The sequence below is a fragment of the Rana temporaria genome, chromosome 7 (genome assembly GCF_905171775.1).
Source record: "Rana temporaria chromosome 7, aRanTem1.1, whole genome shotgun sequence".
Taxonomy (NCBI): domain Eukaryota; kingdom Metazoa; phylum Chordata; class Amphibia; order Anura; family Ranidae; genus Rana; species Rana temporaria.
The window spans coordinates 67,836,396-67,854,843 of record NC_053495.1 but is presented as its reverse complement, the minus strand read 5'-3'; the positions used below and the strand labels follow the sequence as shown (position 1 = coordinate 67,854,843).

The 18,448-nt window shown below is 41.8% G+C and overlaps 1 protein-coding gene across 1 annotated transcript in view; it reads right to left on the bottom strand.

Moving 5' to 3' along the window:
* TOM1 (target of myb1 membrane trafficking protein) overlaps positions 1 to 18,448 on the bottom strand; it is a 235,946-nt gene that overhangs the window by 122,515 nt on the left and 94,983 nt on the right. Inside the window, exon 5 of the mRNA XM_040359559.1 lies at positions 14,178 to 14,312. Within this exon, the coding sequence (XP_040215493.1) occupies positions 14,178 to 14,312 (135 nt within the window). The remainder of the gene's footprint in view (positions 1 to 14,177; positions 14,313 to 18,448) is intronic.

Sequence of the window (18,448 nt, the reverse complement as noted above, 5' to 3'; positions counted from 1 at the left end):
CAGGATCTGTAAAGACCACAATGCATCATGGTTACTCATAATTTTCATCAAAAAATTCAAGCAGTCAGAATTTTTTTTTTTTTTTTTTTAGCAGATAAAAACACACACACACACACACACACACACACACACACACACACACACACACACTGCATGTAGAAAAGTCTGAACACAGCAGACAACAGTATTTATTTAGAACAGTAAATCATGGCTGGTTACGTACCCTCTGGCCGCTCCCCTCCTCTGACTGTATCTATAGATCGGAGGACAAAAGCGGCCATGAAAGATTAACTTTGAGTATGCTAGCAAGGCTCTCCAAGAGACTGGGGATCTTCTGGGAGAGCAAAGGGGACTGTGGAATGTAAAGGGGGGCTGTGGAAGGTAAAGGGGACTGTGCCCATTTGGATTTATTGCTCTAAATAAATATACTGTTGTCTGCTGTGTTCAGACTTTGCTACATGCAGGGATTTTTTATTTTTTTTATTTTTTTAGAGCAGATAAAATAAAAATTTGTTCCGATTGCTTGAATTTTTTCATGAAAACTATGGGCAGTAATCATGATGCATTGTAGCCTTTACAGATCCTATCGGGTCGATATGCGGCTGAAGTATTGGTTACCCATTCCCACCACATAGCACCAAATTAATGTGTAGCTGCCCCGACTTATTTCCAGGGCTATTTTATGTGAGTTGTGTACAAATTGGCCCCAGTCTCTGTGAAATTGGTGTTGGCAGGGGATTTTAATAATATCCTGGATTATACATTGGATACCTCTAATCCACAAAGCACACAATCTAGAGTTGGTGCAGTGGGCCTCATTGATGGGTTTGACGGAACTGTTGGGGTGGAAGCATCCACATCTTAAAAGCTTCTCATTTGTGGTACATACTTCCTCCTCCAGAACTGATCTAGCCTTTTTTTCACCTGCTTTGCTGCCAATGGTACAGTAGGTCACCTATCGGGAGGCCTATCTGACCATACTCCAATCCAGGTTGTACTCCAATTAGCTGGCCATAGACCTCCTGGGTTTTGGTGGCTTTCGTCTGGGTGGGTGAGTGAATCATTGGTTCAGGAGGTCACCTAACCCTTTATACAGTCCTACTGGCAACTAAAAAAGAGGGCTTCTCCACGCCACAACTGAACTGGGATGCATTTAGGGCGACCACAAGAGAGGAATACATTTCACTCATTAGGCAACTAAAACTCAACATAATAATGCCACAGTGTTGCAGGACAAGGCTAAAGCCTGTGCCCAGACTCATGCCGACGCACCTGCACCTGACACACTAACAGGCAAAAAGGGACCTATATTTGCACTAAAAAGATCTTCCCCATAAAGCCATGACCCATACAGTAGAGAGGACATTTGAAAGTGGGGGGGGCAGAAAAGGGCGCCTGCTGACGATGTTAGCAGCTGATGCTCACTGCTCAACCATTATTCCCTGTATTTACTCTCCCTCGGGTTCACTGGTAACCTCCCATGAAGTGATACTTAATACTTTTGGATACGCTTCTCCACATTACCTTTGGTGGCCTGTGACCTACTGGATGCCCCTTTTAAAATCGGAGGAGCTTGCTGCAGTGATGGGTTAATTTACTAATCAGAAAGCGCCTGGTCCGGATGGGCTCCTGATTGAATGGTACCGGCACTATCTATAAATACTCTCCCCATGTGTTTTGACCCTATATCAGGAGTGCTTTAGGTTGTGCCTTCTTCCTCGCTCCTTTTAGGAGGCTTACATAGTTCTCATACCCAAAACAGACAAAGACCCTCTTCAATGTGCATAGTATAGACCGATCTCTTTATTAAACATGGATTTTAAAATTCTCACTAAAACCCTTGCTAATAAACCTATGCCGCTCTTCAGATCAAAACAAGGTTTCTGTCTGGCAATCCCAAAAGAGTTTATACCCATTTACAACTGGGCCCTGACATCTCAATTTGGGGAGCCCTGGTATTTTTAGATGCAAGAGATCTAGGTCTGTGTTTGGCCCAACTTTCCACAAATGGATCTCCGTATCCACTTGCCTACTGGGCACTTATACCCTCTTCCTGCCCAGGACAATTTTCAGCTTTCAGTGCTCTCTCACACTTTAGGCTCTTTCACACGGAGCGGATCCGTATTGATCCGCTCCGTTAGCCCGTTGGGCTCAGCGGTGATTTCTCCGTTAATCCTCGCTGAGCTGTCGGCGGACAGGGCGGTCCCTGCACACTGTGCAGAGACCGCCCTGTCTTTGCTCCGCTCTCCCCTATGGGGAATCGGATGAATACGGACCGTGTGTCCGTATTGATCCGATCCGCCAGATGGAAGAAAAATAGGGTTTTCTTCCGTCTGAAAAAGCGGAACTTTGCAGACGCGAATCGTTACGGACGTTAGCGGATGCACTTGTAATAAACGGTCCGTTCGTCCGCACGTGTGAAAGTGCCCTAAATGACAATTACTTATTTATGCAACACTGTACCCATCTGAAATTGTCACAATTTTCTCACACAAATAGAGATTTATTTTGGTGGCATTTAATCACCACTTTTTTTTTTTTAACTCTATAAATGGAAAAAAGACAAAGTATTTCCGAAGAGGCATGGTGATTTTTTTGAAGTTGTACTCTTCCAACCCCCCCCCCCCCCCCCAATTCTTTGGAAAAAGCTTTTTCCCCCGCAAAAACTGTCAGATTAACAAGTTATTTCTCACACACGGCATTGGCATACTTGCAACTACACCCATAAACACATTTTGCTACTCCTCCTGAGAATGGTGATACCACGTGTGAGACTTTGACAGCCTGACCCAACATAGGACCTGAGCACAGGGGTAGAGGCTTCTCCCACCCAAATCTCTGAAGCTTCCAGAGCCCAAATCTAGGAACTACAAAACATTCAGAAAAAATATTCTGAAGCCAATAACACGCGAGACCCCTGTGTCATCAAACATGGTCAAGAAATAGTCCAGGGTCAGTTCCAGGGCAGGCAGAGGTATGTTCAGATTAGGTGGCAGGCAGAAGCATGGTCAAATAACAGGCCAAAGTCAGTTCCAGAGCAAGCAGAGGTATGGAACGTTTAGATGGCAGGCAGTGGTGTGGTCAAATAACAGACTAGGGTCAGTTCAGTAACAGGCAGTGACATGAGGTTTGTGAAGGCAAACGGCAGGAATTCAAAGTCAAGTTACCATACTTCTCTACATTATTTGAAGTATGGTTAACAGTCATCTATGAAGAGGCCTGGTTGGGAAGGACACTGGGGATAATAAAAACCTGTAATTTTTGGCCTCTTTCTTTAGGAGTGACTTTTTTGGGAAAAGGACGTTCATGGAGTCCGATGTTGTAATTTCATTATTGAACTACAGCGCTCTCGTTTAATCTAAAATGTTAATAAACCTCAAACCTGAATATTTAATAAAGTAAAAGTGAGGTTGTGCCTCTCAGGAGAATATCTCTGTACAATTAATGGGCAACTATTAGTGTGCTGAATTATTATGCAACTAAATGAAATTTTTCCCATCTTACGTGTTTATTTTCATCTGTTAAAGTCGGCATAATAAAACAAAAAACTTTGTGCAGCAGCAAGCAGGGCCTCCTAGACTGTTCAGAGGTGTAAATCTCCCATTTTAAGAAGGTCCCACAAGTTCTCAATAGGGTTTAGGTCAGATGAGGAAGGGGGCCATGTCATCATTATTTCATCTTTAAAGAGAAGGTCCAAATACTGTAGCTGCTGACTTTTAATATTAGGACATTTACCTGTGCTAGAACCCTGTGATGTCGGCACCCCAGATGATTTCATTGGCTCCTGTAGCCGCCATTGCCTGTAAGGGAAACTAGCAATGAAACCTTCCGGCTCCACAGCTGGTTCCCTACTGCGCATGGGAAAAGCGGATTTTTCCTGTTCAGAGGATGCAGCTGGCCGCCCTTTTCTTTGTACACAAGGAAGGCATAGGTGTACCCCATGGCTCTGTCACATAACTTGTAGCGTTAAACCCCACACCGGGCCCTTTTCCTGGGGATAAACTGCTTGAAACTCAGCCTGCCAGCAATTTTTTTTATTTTTTTTTAGAAGTGGCCGAATTTTATACAATTTATCATATGCTGGGTAATTTTTGGGAAGTGCACTGGGTGTTATCGTAATTGGGGAACCTCATAATTAGGTTCCCCAATAGTAACTTGCTCTTTGCACAACTGATGAGTAGATTGGCATGTCATGGATAGGGTGGGTGGACCAGTATGATTTTTTTTTTAAAGTCCCATACTGAATAACAGTCCCAAATTAAAATGTGAGGCCCAAAAAGATTCAAAATTTGTCCACTGTTAATTATATTCCTATGAATGGAAGCAGTTAACTTGAAGTTGGGTTGTTGGCTATAAATTGTTGGGCAACAAATGGAAAAAGAAAATATGGACAGCCACACTCCAAAAAAACCTTGATGATTGTCTTTATTTAAAAAAGGTAAAATGCTCTACAAATCACAACACACAATACGGGAGTAAAACAACTGACGCGTTTCGCACTATAAATTAGTGCTTAATCATAGCTACCAATTATAATACTAATAATAGTGCGAAACTGTCAGCTGTTTTACTCTAGTGTTGTGCTGTGATTTGTAGTGTAGTGATTTGTAGTGCATTTTTCCTTTTTTAAATAAAGACAACCATCAAGGTTTTTTGGAGTGCGGCTGTCCATATTTTCTTTTTCCATTCGTTGCCTTGTGCATTGCCAGCACCCTTGAGCTTCTGAGACCATACTGATCATCCTAACACAATCCACCTGGAGCGGTAACTTTCATTCTATAAATTGTTGGGCACAGAGGTTGCACTGAGCCACAATTGAATGTTAAGTCATCCGTAAAAAATAAAACCCAAAAAATCAATAAAGGCACAATTTTCTGTGTTCCTCTGGACACCTGGCTGGGCAGTAAAAAAGGGGGGGGGGGGGGTGTTAGCTGCACCTGAGTTATGGAGAAGCCATAGAGGGTTGAAGGGCATATGGAAGGCTGGCATAGGTCCTAACCCTTTGGGGCTGAGGTGACACCCCACTAGTGCCTTGCCTTTCTTGCAAAGATGCTCAATTTCTGGAGGATGCCACTGTGCTACTGGTGAATGTCACTCTACTTCTGGTAGCCTACTCCTAGCCAGAACACCTTCGTTTGGTGGGCAGACTTTCCTCCTCCTCTTCTGTAGCAGACCCACTGCTTAAAAGAAGTTCACAATCCGAACCAGACACATAGAGCGCTCCCCGCTGCGCTTGTCGGTCATGCTTAGAATTTGGTATGCCTCACTGTGGAAAAAAAAAATGTTTAGTCAGTCATACTGAGGACTGTGGTGAAACTGCTGGGATGGGGACACTGGGACAGATGTGGCTGCACTGAGGCCACGCCGACGGGCGCTGGTTTTCAGACTATGAATAGGTTTGAACAGAAACCCCAAAACCAATCTTCTGAAGTGGCAGATCGGAAGGTAAAAAGGTAAGAGGGGGCAGATTCTACCAGAGTATCCATTTCTCATTAAAATCCATTATCAAAGTTAAATCAATGCAAAAAGTCTAGGAGTGAATACCCTCTCAGGGTTGAGCCAATAATCAATTTGTGGTTTGTACAGGATGTCGAAAGTATGTTTCGCCGTTGTTTGAGTTTAATGGGGGGCGACTTGTAAGCCGTTTGAGTATTCATGGGTTCTTATCCATGTGGCATGAGGAGTTCTGGGGTAGTCCAGTTGAACTGGAGAGGACCGATTTTAGTACTTTCTGGATTGGTAGCCCTCATTTGGAAACAAGAATTAGAAGGTTCAGAGACACTTTGGGGGTGGGAAATTTTCAAAACCCTGAATACATGGATTTTGGTCCTTAAGGAGTTAAGCCACCTGTATGGGAGTCTTGAAAAGTGGTTCACAGCTGTGAACAAGTGTGGACTCTGGATGGGACGGAGACTATTGATGAGCTCCTGTGGCCTGAAGCAGGTGGAAACCCTAAAACCCTGTGTGGGACGGAGATATTGCCGGTGAGCTGTATTATGAATTCTTGTTTATAGCTCAGAAGGAGGAGTCTGAGCATACGCAGTTGAGTTCCATAGTGGATTGTTTCAAGAGGAAGGTTAGCCCAAGCAACCCAGTGCCAGTGAGAGCCAACCACTTCCTGTAAAGCTTACTCCCCATGGTGACATGGATGCCTTCCTGATTATGTTTGACCACATGGCCGAGTGAGAGGAGGCCTCAGGGCCAGTTTCATTTAGGGAAACAGCAGGTGGTCTACAATGACCTGCCACCTTTTGACACCAAGGACTATAAAAGACTCAATGGGGAGACCCTAGCATGACCTGTTGCAGCCAGACAAGTTGGCTGGACCACAAATCATGGAACGGGTTGTCAAGGACCGTTCCTTAAGGGCGCCAACTAGTGAGCTGCAGCACTGGGTCAGTCACTGGGAGACACAAACAATGAAATGGCTGATGGAGGATCTACTTAGACCTGCCAAGCGCAGAGGGCCCCTGCCAGCACGGAGAGCCAAGCGACCTCTAAAGCAAGGAACCAGCACTCAGGAGAGTCAGGAAGTTCTACTCCTGCATGAATGAATAAATGAACTTAAAGGGTCACTAAAGGAATTTTTTTTTTTAGCTAAATAGCTTCCTTTACCTTACTGCAGTCCTTGTTTCATGTCCTCATTGTTCGTTTTTGCTTTCATGTTGCTGTAAATCCTCTCTGTTCTGGACACTTCCTGGTTGCCTGTTTCCTGATAACCACAGTGCTGGGAGATTTCTCACGGTGGTCACTAATCAAGGAGGTGTGTGTAAAACGAAACTGGATTGGTGCTGAGGAGTTTTAGACAAAGTATCACTGCTCTCTATTGGCTGACTGCCCTCTAGTGGCTCTCTGTACATCAGAGAACCAGGAAACAACAGCAAAAACGAAACTACACTGCAGGCACATTATATGATTGTTTTTTTATCTATTTTTAATCATTTTTAAAAGGAATCAGTTAACTATTATGTCTCTATGCCCTGTAAACAGTCATTTCAGCTAAAAAAAAAAATTCCTTTAGTGACCCTTTAAGTGTGTAGCGAGTATACACAGGGACACTAAATACATGCTGGTGCCAGTGATTTACTACTGCCTGTGACATGGTTACATAGAAGGATGAGGTGGTATCCAACAGAATACATGATATTATGGGGCAGGACAGTACTCGCTTTGTAGAACTATGGGAGAAATGTGAGCAGAGGGGTGACTGCTCTGTTCTCTTTGAAGGGCTGGACAGTCTGATACTAGAAAGTGCCGATGAGGTTGTACCTGTGGCAGCAGGGATCCTCAAAATACTGCCATCCAGCTGTTGAACTACACATCCTATGAGGCATTGTAAAACACAGACATTCACAGACATGACTAGGCATTAGAGCTGCACGATTAATCGCGGAGAGAATTGCGATCTTGATTCTCCCCACCCGCGATCTCCCCGCGGGATGACCCGCGATTCTTCTGTTTCACGGCCGGTTCCACGTAACCAGCGTGGAACGAAAATGGCGCCGATATCGGAACGACATCAGCAGCCTGCGCCGCTGGATGGATGCCTGGGCTTCTCTTGCAGATCTGTAAAACTGTAGTGTGTATCCATGCGCCACCCAGTGGTTGCCGGCGGTACTGCTTCTGATGCATTAATCTCACAGTTCTGTACAACTGTGTATCCATGCGCCACCCAATGGTTGCTGGCGGTACTGCTTCTGATGTATAAAAAAAAAAAAAAAAGAGACCAGTGATATGTCTATAATGTTAAAGACCATATAACTCCTATGAAAAAAGCAGAATTGTGCTTTTTTCATAGGAGTTATATGGTCTTTAACATTATAGACATATCACTGGTCTGTTTTTTATATATTCATATTTTCAGATAAATCACAGATTTATTTATTTATTTATTTGGGGGGGGGGGGGGGGGTTCTGGCATTCAGTTTTTGAGAATCATGAGAGAATTGTGATCTTTAGTCCAAGCAAAAGAATCGTGATTCTCATTTTGAACAAGAATCGTGCAGCTCTACTAGGCATGATGGGAATTGTAGTTCCTGAACTGGAGGGTCGTAGTTTGAAGACCCATGGTCTACAGGCCAAGAAAACCCCTGGGTTGTAGGGGGAAGCTATACTTAATGCAGGTCATGTTTGGGGGAGACCATTTACAGGGAGTGCAGAATTATTAGGCAAATGAGTATTTTGACCACATCATCCTCTTTATGCATGTTGTCTTACTCCAAGCTGTATAGGCTCGAAAGCCTACTACCAATTAAGCATATTAGGTGATGTGCATCTCTGTAATGAGAAGGTGTGTGGTCTAATGACATCAACACCCGATATAAGGTGTGCATAATTATTAGTCAACTTCCTTTCCTTTGGCAAAATGGGTCAAAAGAAGGACTTGACAGGCTCAGAAAAGTCAAAAATAGTGAGATATCTTGCAGAGGGATGCAGCACTCTTAAAATTGCAAAGCTTCTGAAGCGTGATCATCGAACAATCAAGCGTTTCATTCAAAATAGTCAACAGGGTCGCAAGAAGCGTGTGGAAAAACCAAGGCGCAAAATAACTGCCCATGAACTGAGAAAAGTCAAGCGTGCAGCTGCCAAGATGCCACTTGCCACCAGTTTGGCCATATTTCAGAGCTGCAACATCACTGGAGTGCCCAAAAGCACAAGGTGTGCAATACTCAGAGACATGGCCAAGGTAAGAAAGGCTGAAAGACGACCACCACTGAACAAGACACACAAGCTGAAACGTCAAGACTGGGCCAAGAAATATCTCAAGACTGATTTTTCTTAGGTTTTATGGACTGATGAAATGAGAGTGAGTCTTGATCGGCCAGATGGATGGGCCCGTGCCTGGATTGGTAAAGGGCAGAGAGCTCCAGTCCGACTCAGACACCAGCAAGGTGGAGGTGGAGTACTGGTTTGGGCTGGTATCAAAGATGAGCTTGTGGGGCCTTTTCGGGTTGAGGATGGAGTCAAGCTCAACTCCCAGTCCTACTGCCAGTTTCTGGAAGACACCTTCTTCAAGCAGTGGTACAGGAAGAAGTCTGCATCCTTCAAGAAAAACATGATTTTCATGCAGGACAATGCTCCATCACACGCGTCCAAGTACTCCACAGCGTGGCTGGCAAGAAAGGGTATAAAAGAAGAAAAACTAATGACATGGCCTCCTTGTTCACCTGATCTGAACCCCATTGAGAACCTGTGGTCCATCATCAAATGTGAGATTTACAAGGAGGGAAAACAGTACACCTCTCTGAACAGTGTCTGGGAGGCTGTGGTTGCTGCCGCACGCAATGTTGATGGTGAACAGATCAAAACACTGACAGAATCCATGGATGGCAGGCTTTTGAGTGTCCTTGCAAAGAAAGCTGGCTATATTGGTCACTGATTTGTTTTTGTTTTGTTTTTGAATGTCAGAAATGTATATTTGAGAATGTTGAGATTTTATATTGGTTTTACTGGTAAAAATAAATAATTGAAATGGGTATATATTTTTTTTTTGTTAAGTTGCCTAATAATTATGCACAGTAATAGTCACCTGCACACACAGATATCCCCCTAAAATAGCTAAAACTAAAAACAAACTAAAAACTACTTCCAAAAATATTCAGCTTTGATATTAATGAGTTTTTTGGGTTCATTGAGAACATGGTTGTTGTTCAATAATAAAATTAATCCTCAAAAATACAATTTGCCTAATAATTCTGCACTCCCTGTATGTCTGAGTAGGATGAGGAGGATGTTTTCTACAATACTAGGCATCCTAACCCGGAAATGTCACAGGAAGCATTTGGTGCCTCTCAAATGCAGAACCCCGCAATAAAAATGCCTGGGAACAGGTCACAGTGATTAATGGGGCATCACAAAAACCTGAAATTGAAAAAAGTTTCCCCACTATGTAGTCAATGGTAAGTTGCTATAAAAGGTCACAGAAGTCGAGTTGGTCAACCAGCCCCTCTAACCCTAAATTGGGGGAGGGGGTCCCCGCTCAAGATTCATACAAGACTCAAAGGGCCTGGTACTGTCAGATCAAAGTCAGATTCCCTTCACTGAAGTGATATTGAAGTCAGACCGGAAGTCAGCCAACTTCCATGTCGGAGCAGTGTGAACCTGGCCTTGTCCTGTAAAGGCTGCTTTAAAGGTTATAGATGGCCATACAAGGTTAGATTTTCATTTGAAGGTTCATACGAAATTCATTGTGCTCATCAGAGCATTAGTTGATGTCATCTTGGGGACAATAAATTTCTTTCAAAAGCCCTTAAAAACTTGGTTTAACTATCATGGCAATGTATAGAAAAGTAATGTTCCATTTTCAATCGTTACGATAGCAAATAGACTTACAAAGATGGAATCTGTGGCATGAGGTCAGTTTCTGCATCCGGAATCGGAAGCCATCTTTGTAAGTGCTTTCTGCTATTTATGATGAGATTGCTCCTGGAGCTATACTGTTGTAATATTAGAGGTGCACCGAATGGGAATTATGGTGCAGAAAACGGTCAAATATTTATATATACAATTGTATTATATTTCGACTTTCTCAATATTATCAATTTAAATTAATATGAATTTATCGTCGGACATTGGCACCTTTATTACAAGAACTCAAGAAAAAAATGTATCCCTTTAAAATCTATGTCAACTGGTCTGTTGGGCTTCCATTGTGGTGTTTAAAAGAAAAAAAATTATATTATATCTATATCTATCTATCTATCTATCTATATATATCTATACACACACACACACACACACACACACACAGTTGTGTTCAAAATTATTCAACCCCCCAATGCTGTAAAGGGTTTTAGAGAATTTAGTGTACATTTGTAATTGTATTCAGAATGAAATACTGCAAGGACTTCTTAAAGAACCATATGCAACTAAAATGACATCAATTGGTTTTGTAATACAGTAGTAAATGTTTCTTTTGTGAATTCTTCATTTACACAATTATTCAACCCCTTAAAGACTACCACTCTGAAGAACAGAGGTTCATTAAAGTGTTTTCAATCAGGTATTGAAAACACCTGTGGATGTCAGGGAGCAGCAATAAAGCCTAATAAGCACCAATTAGGCAGCTTTAAAATGACTGATACTCAGCTCCTTCTAGACATTTACTGGTGTGGTTACAAACATGGTGAAGTCAAGAGAATGGTCCAGGAAGACAAGAGAAGAGGTGACTACTCTTCACAGGAAGGTCAATGGCTATAATAAGATTGCAAAGATGTTAAACATACCAAGAGACACCATAGGAAGCATCATTCGCAAATTCAAGGCAAAGGGCACTGTTGAAACGCTACCTGGTCGTGGCAGAAAGAAGATGCTGACTTCGACTGCTGTGCGCTACCTGAAGCGTAGAGTGGAGAAAAGTCCCTGTGTGACTGCTGAGGAACTGAGAAAAGATTTGTCAGATGTGGGTACTGAAGTTTCTGCTCAGACAATACGGTGCACACTGCGTAATGAAGGCCTCCATGCCAGAACTCCCAGGCGCACCCCCTTGCTGTCTCCAAAGAATAAGAAGAGTCGACTGCAGTATGCCAAAAGTCATGTGGGCAAACCACAGAAGTTTTGAGATTGTGTTCTGTGGACTGATGAAACAAAATTAGAACTGTTTGGGCCCATGAATCAACGCTATGTTTGGAGGAAGAACAAGTTCTATGATGAAAAGAACACCTTGCCTACTGTGAAGCACGGCGGGGGGTCAATCATGCTTTGGGGCTGTTTTGCTTCTGCAGGTACAGGGAAGCTTCAGCGTGTGCTAGGTACCATGAATTCTCTTCAGTACCAGGAGATATTGGATGACAATGTGATGCAGTCCGTCACAAACCTGAGGCTTGGGAGAAGTTGGACCTTTCAACAGGACAATGATCCCAAGAATACCTCCAAGTCCACTAGAGCATGGTTGCAGATTAAAGGCTGGAACATTTTGGAGTGGCCATCACAGTCACCAGGCTTAAATCCGATTGAGAACCTCTGGTGGGACTTAAAGAAAGCAGCTGCAGTGCGCAAGCCTAAGAATGTGACTGAACTGGAGGCTTTTGCCCATGACGAATGGGCGAAGATACCCGTAGATCGCTGCAAGACACTTGTGTCAAGCTATGCTTCACGTTTAAAAGCTGTTATAACTGTAAAAGGATGTTGTACCAAGTACTAAGATTGAATGTCACTTGGGGGTTGAATAAAACTGATAATGTGAGCACAGAAAAGACATTTGTGGTTATTTCATTATAAATGTTATGTTATATTTGTCGGACCTACACGTGCCTCTTTGATTTAATTGTAAGCAGGATGACTGAATGATCAAAATCAATGTCAAACTGGCCAAAACAATAAATTTCAGTGGGAGTTGAATAATTTTGAATACAACTGTATATATATATATATATACATACATACATACATACATACATACATACATACATATATACACACACACACACACACACACACACACACACACACACACACACATATACACACTTTTTGGTTAGGGGGGGAGAAACCTCCCAGTTCAAATGCATTGAAAACGCAGCTAGAATGCATCAATAACGCACCAGTTTTAAATTTTTGATGCAGTTTTTGAGTCACGTTACCTATAAAAAACACGCCATAAGCACAGTAGATTGTGGCAAAATAGCCACAAATTTGTGGCGAAATCGTGTGCGTTTTTGGTGTCATTATCAGCACCCTTTTCTTTTATCGGCCAAAATGTTTCTGTAGAAACAGAGCGGCTGTGCACATCCCCCACCCCCCTGCCCATCCTCTCATAGGGATACTGCAGGGCAGTTAGGGCTGTGTGTATCACTAGGAGAGGAGAGCCAAAAATGATAAAAAAAAAAAAGCCCTAGATATAGTGCATGATTTTTTTTTTATTTTCCCCCTCACGTACACAAACTGACTAAAGCTGACCATGCAAACATTTGTATGAAAATTGTCAGCACATTCAATGACTTGATGAATTTCCTTTAAAAGTACTTACATTGTGTGCTTTTGAAATTTGATTTGAGTCAATGTTATTTGCCAAAAAAATCCCACTTGTACAAAAATGTGTTAATTTGAAAAAAAGATTTCATTACTACAGCCAAAAACAACCATTGATTTTATTCCACTAACAAATTAGAAGAGCTAACAAGCATTCTTAAATTAAAACTTTGCTAAATAAATTCTACCAGTTTATGGACAGATTAACTGACACATGATTTTTTTTTTTTTTTATTATTATTATTATTCATAAAAAAATGGAAGGATCAGTGACGAATTATTGGTCAATTTTCCATCACATGGCAATAATCTCTAAAAATAAAAACGTAAATCTACAAAGCTCTCAATATCCTTCAGACAATATTTAAAGGGGTTGTAAAAAATGTTTTCCCTAAATTGCTTCCTTTACCTTAGTGCAGTCGTCCTTCACTTACCTCATCCTTTGATTTTGCCTTTAAATGTCATTATTTCTTCCGAGAAATCCTCACTTCCAGTTCTGTCTAACTACAGGCAGTAATGCAAGGCTTTCTCCCTGGTGTGGAGAAAGCCTCCTGAGGGGGGAGGGGGCGAGCAGGACTGTCAGGACGCCCACTAACACACAGCTCCTTTCTCTATCTGCAAAAGTAGAGTGTCCTGACTTGCCTGCTCGCCCCCTCAAGAGGCTTTCTTCACACCAGGGAGAAAGCGTTGCATTACTGCGTGTAGTTACAGACACAAGAACAGGAAGTGAGGATTTCTCTGAAGAAATAAGGACATTTAAAAGCAAAATCGAAGGACGAGGTAAGTGAAGGACTGCACTAGGGTAAAGAAAGCTATTTAGGGATTTTTTTTTTACCTTTACAACCCCTTTAATAAAGAGAATAGTGAATGAAATGACCATGTTCTCCCTGGGCCTGCATGGTTTTCCTCCAGTTATCTTGCACCCAACATCCACAAAAAGAGCCCAAAAAAAAAGTGTGTATGGATTAACGATCCCCAAATCCAAACCAACTCTAGAGTGTCTGTGTGATAGTGCCAGATATTGGCTTGGAAGCTTCTATGGGGCAGTAGGATACATACTGTACAACACATGCAACTTATTCTGTAAAGAGCGCTATAAACATTTTCAGATATACATTAGAAAAATTGCAGTTTTGAAAGGAAATCTTTGAATATATATGAATGCCACCAAAATATTTAAACGGTTAGCACTGCTCATATCACCTTACCGGCTGAGGGGTGTGAATAGGAGAGAGAGTGTCTAAATCAGTCATTGGAAACTCTAGTCCCTTTCGTCTGAGGTCCTCATACACACTGACGACCCCTGTTAAGTCTGGAGAACTCCGAAAGGCATCTGCCCAGGCCTATATAAAGAAACAACCAAAAATGCACATACATGAATAAGAAATTAACATGAAGAAAAAAAAAAAATGTTTATTAGTTGAACTCAATAGACTCGAGTTTTTTGGGTCAAAATTTTATTAAGACATTTATCAGTTTACAAACATACATGAGAATGTAAAAGGAGGCAATATTCCAAAATTAACACATTTAACAAGGTACCACGTATAAATATACTATAACTATGCTATAGATAGTGAACATTTACAGTACCCGATACAAACCAATAAACAAGATCAGAGAATAAAATAAAAGTGCTTATGTGTTACTGTATTGAAAGGGCAGGGTAAGCAGAAAATTTCAAATAAACTTTTCATTTTGTCATTATGGGGCATGGTTTGTAGAATTTTGAGGAAAAAGAATTTAATGAATTTTGGAATAAGGCTGTAACATAAATTGTGGAAAAAGTGAAGCGATGTGAATACATTTTCCGGATGCACTATACACCCCCCCCCCCCCCCCGGTAAAAGCAGTATTGAACACGTCACCATATTTCTAGGTAAATCCATTTCTAAAAGGTGCAATTGACATGAAATTTTCACCACATGTTGTGAACACCACATGCCACCCATACATACAAAGAAATCAAAACAAATAAGTTCAGCAATTAAGTTGTATGTAATAAAATGGAACGACACCGGGAAAAAGCCTTGAACACAAGAAAGGTAGGTGCAAAAGGTACATACACACACACACACACACACACACACACACACACACACACACACATACACATATATATCTATATCTATCAGAAAAGTCAGTGCTACTACCCATATAGAGCTCCCAGGTGCTTGATCCACAGTCGCTGGCTGAGTAGAGTAATGTGGGAAAAATTATCGGCACTCAGGATGTTGCTCTTAAACAGTTTTAATTTTATTGAAAAACCACAGTGAACAAAACGCAGATGAAGTCAGTTGACAAATTTCAGCCTATAAGCCTTAATCATAACCCAATTGCAACTCAGGTTATGACTAAGGCCTTATAGGCTGAAATGCGTCAACCGACCTGCTCTGCATTTGTCCACTGCGGCAACCAGAGTTCGGATAATTTCTCCCACTATATTGAAAAAAGTGTCTTATTACCAAAGTGTCATACAAGAAACATCTCATGATGGGTAAAAGCAACGCGCTCTCTCAAGACCTTCACAACCTTATTGTTGCAAAACATACTGATGATTACAAAAGGATTTCTAAACTTCTGAATGTTCCAGTGAGCACTGTTGGGGCCATAATCTCGAAGTGGAAACATCATGATTTCACCATAAATTGGCCACGACCAGGTGATCTTTGCAAGATTTGACAGGGGAGTAAAAAATAATTATCAGAAGAGTTGTCCAAGAGCCAAGGACCACTTGTGGAGAGCTTCAGAAAGACCTGGAATTAGCAGGTACAATTGCTTTAAAGAAAACAATAAGTAATGCACTCAACCACCATGGCCTGTATGCAAGCTCACCCACACAAAACACCATTGCTTAAGAAATAGCATGTTGAATCTCCTTTTTGCACAACATATAGACAAGCCTGTGAAATACTGAGAGAATATAGTTTCGTCAGATGAGACCAAAATGTAACTCTTTGGATGCCATAATACACAGCCTGTTTGGAGGTTAAATGGCATTGCACATCACCCCAAAAACACCCCAATACCACTGTGCATGCATTTTTAGTGCAGAAAAAATGCGGACGAAACTGAACGGAACTGCATCTGGTGTGAACTGGCCCTTAATTATTTTTCCCGAAAATTTGATAGAAACATAAAATCGGGTTACTGTTGAGTGTCATGGATATGTAGTATGTCTGGCAGCTTACCTTTCTCTCCATGTGTTCATTAGAGGCCAGACTCTTATCTGGCTGCCTTTATCATCTCTCCTCCCTGTATGGCTCCACCCCAGGAACTCTATATTAACCACTGCACTGCAGGTCTGCTTTGCTGATCAACGTTGTTTGTTAGTATTGTGTTCCTGCTTGCCGTGTGCTACGTTATCTCTGTGTACTGATTTTGGCTGGTCTCAGACTACTCCTGTTTGCCTGTGACCCTGACCCTTCATCTGTCCCTTGGTTATCCTCATCTGCTTGTTGCCCCCGACCTCGGCCTACCCTTCACTATCTATTGTGTCCCGAGTGGCTGCTTCCCCTCCCTCCCTACGGAGCGTGACCTAGTGGACTCCGGGGGCGCGACCTGGATCCAGTTGCAGCGAAGGCCAACCTCACCACTAGAGGCTCTGGTGAATACCAGCTGGATCTTAGACTCCGCGCCCTGGGCTCAAGCTTCCTATAGGAACCCTGTTTGTGCCTCAGCGAATCTCTCCATATCCACTCTGTGGTCCATCCACAGCAGTCTGCTATAGGGTTCACTACCTTGTGGTGCACCCCTGACTCCAAACGGGGTGCACTTGTCATCTGGCCACAGATGACCTGACATTGAGTTTGTTTGAGAATGCTCCTCAAACTAATGCCTTGGTAACAAGTACACAGGCTGTCCTCAAACAATGGGAACGGTTTACCTTAACAACCCACTGTTCAAACTGTCAACAACTTTTTATCCGTTGTCAACAAAAGCCCAAATAAAAGCAAGCAGCAGAGATTGATAGTGGAGGATTTATCATGCCCTAAACACCAAGGACAGTGTGTAACCGGCCCAAAGATACAAAAATATGCTTGCGCCTGATTCTCCAGCAACTGTTAAGAAGCCTGAGTCCTCGTTAACGGAGAGAACAAACACAGTAAGCGGATTTTTAGCTCCATAAGACACACCCGACCATAAGACACACCTAGGTTTTAGAGGAGGAAAACAAGAAAAAGTTAAATAAAAAACTCTGAACCAAATGATGGTAGCTACCACAGACAATTCAATCATGCACATACATGCCATTTAAGATAAAGATAGATGATAGGACTTACTATGGAGGGAAAAAAAAAAAAAAAAAAGTTAATAGGTTCCAACTTTAAGATTTAAAAAGACGGTGTGGAAGAATGGGCCAAAACCTGAGCAATGCATGCAACTAGTTTCGCCATGCAGGAGGTATCTTGAAGCTGTAATTAAGATGCAAAAGGATTTTGTAACAGGCATTAAATAAATTTCAGTTAGCGCGTTCAATATTTTTTTCATTCCATTTTATTACACATAAAAAAAAAAGTAAAATTCCTTAAACTTCTTTGAATGTATGGATTGCATGGGTTGTTACTGACACGTAGAGAAAATTTCATGTCAATAGCACTTTTAGAAATATATTTATAGGCGACTTGTTCAATACACACACACACACACTAATTTGTATGTATATATATTATATATATATATATATATAATATATATACATATACATACACACACACACACACACACATACATATATACACATATATATACATATATACATATACATACACACACACACACACACATATACATATACACACATTATATATATATATATATATATATATATATATATATATATATATACACATATATATATATACACATATATATATATACACACACACACATACACACACACACACACACACACACACACACACACACATATATACATACATACATACATACATACATTGTGAGGGATTAGCTCGTGGGGATCACCTTTTCTGAAATCACAGTCTGTAAGCAGGCACTTTCTTTTAAGTCTGGCGGATGCCAGATTTTATTTATAAACGGTTTGCAGATTAAAATAAACAAAACAATAAATTAAATCCTTGCCGTCCGGCGCTAAACTAAACAAACAGGATCTCCTCTCTATACAGTGTGGGGCTAGTCCCTGACACCCACAAAACATGTAGTAAAGCAAACCTTTTCAGTCCAGCACTCAGCGCTCCCCTCACTCAGGTCCCTTCCTGAGTTTCAAGCTAGAGCCCTGTTGTGCTCTCTTCCTGGACATTTAAAGTCCAGCTGATTGTGGACTCCAGTGGACCCAAACATCCGGACCGGAATCCTAGCCAGGCACAGAGGCTGTAAAACCCGGAATGGATTCCGGTTCAGTCTCTCATGATAGAACGTATGCGAGGTGAAATGTACCTATGATCATGTATCGCACCTCGCATAGCGTCACATATCCTCCCCCTCTGCTCAAGCCCCT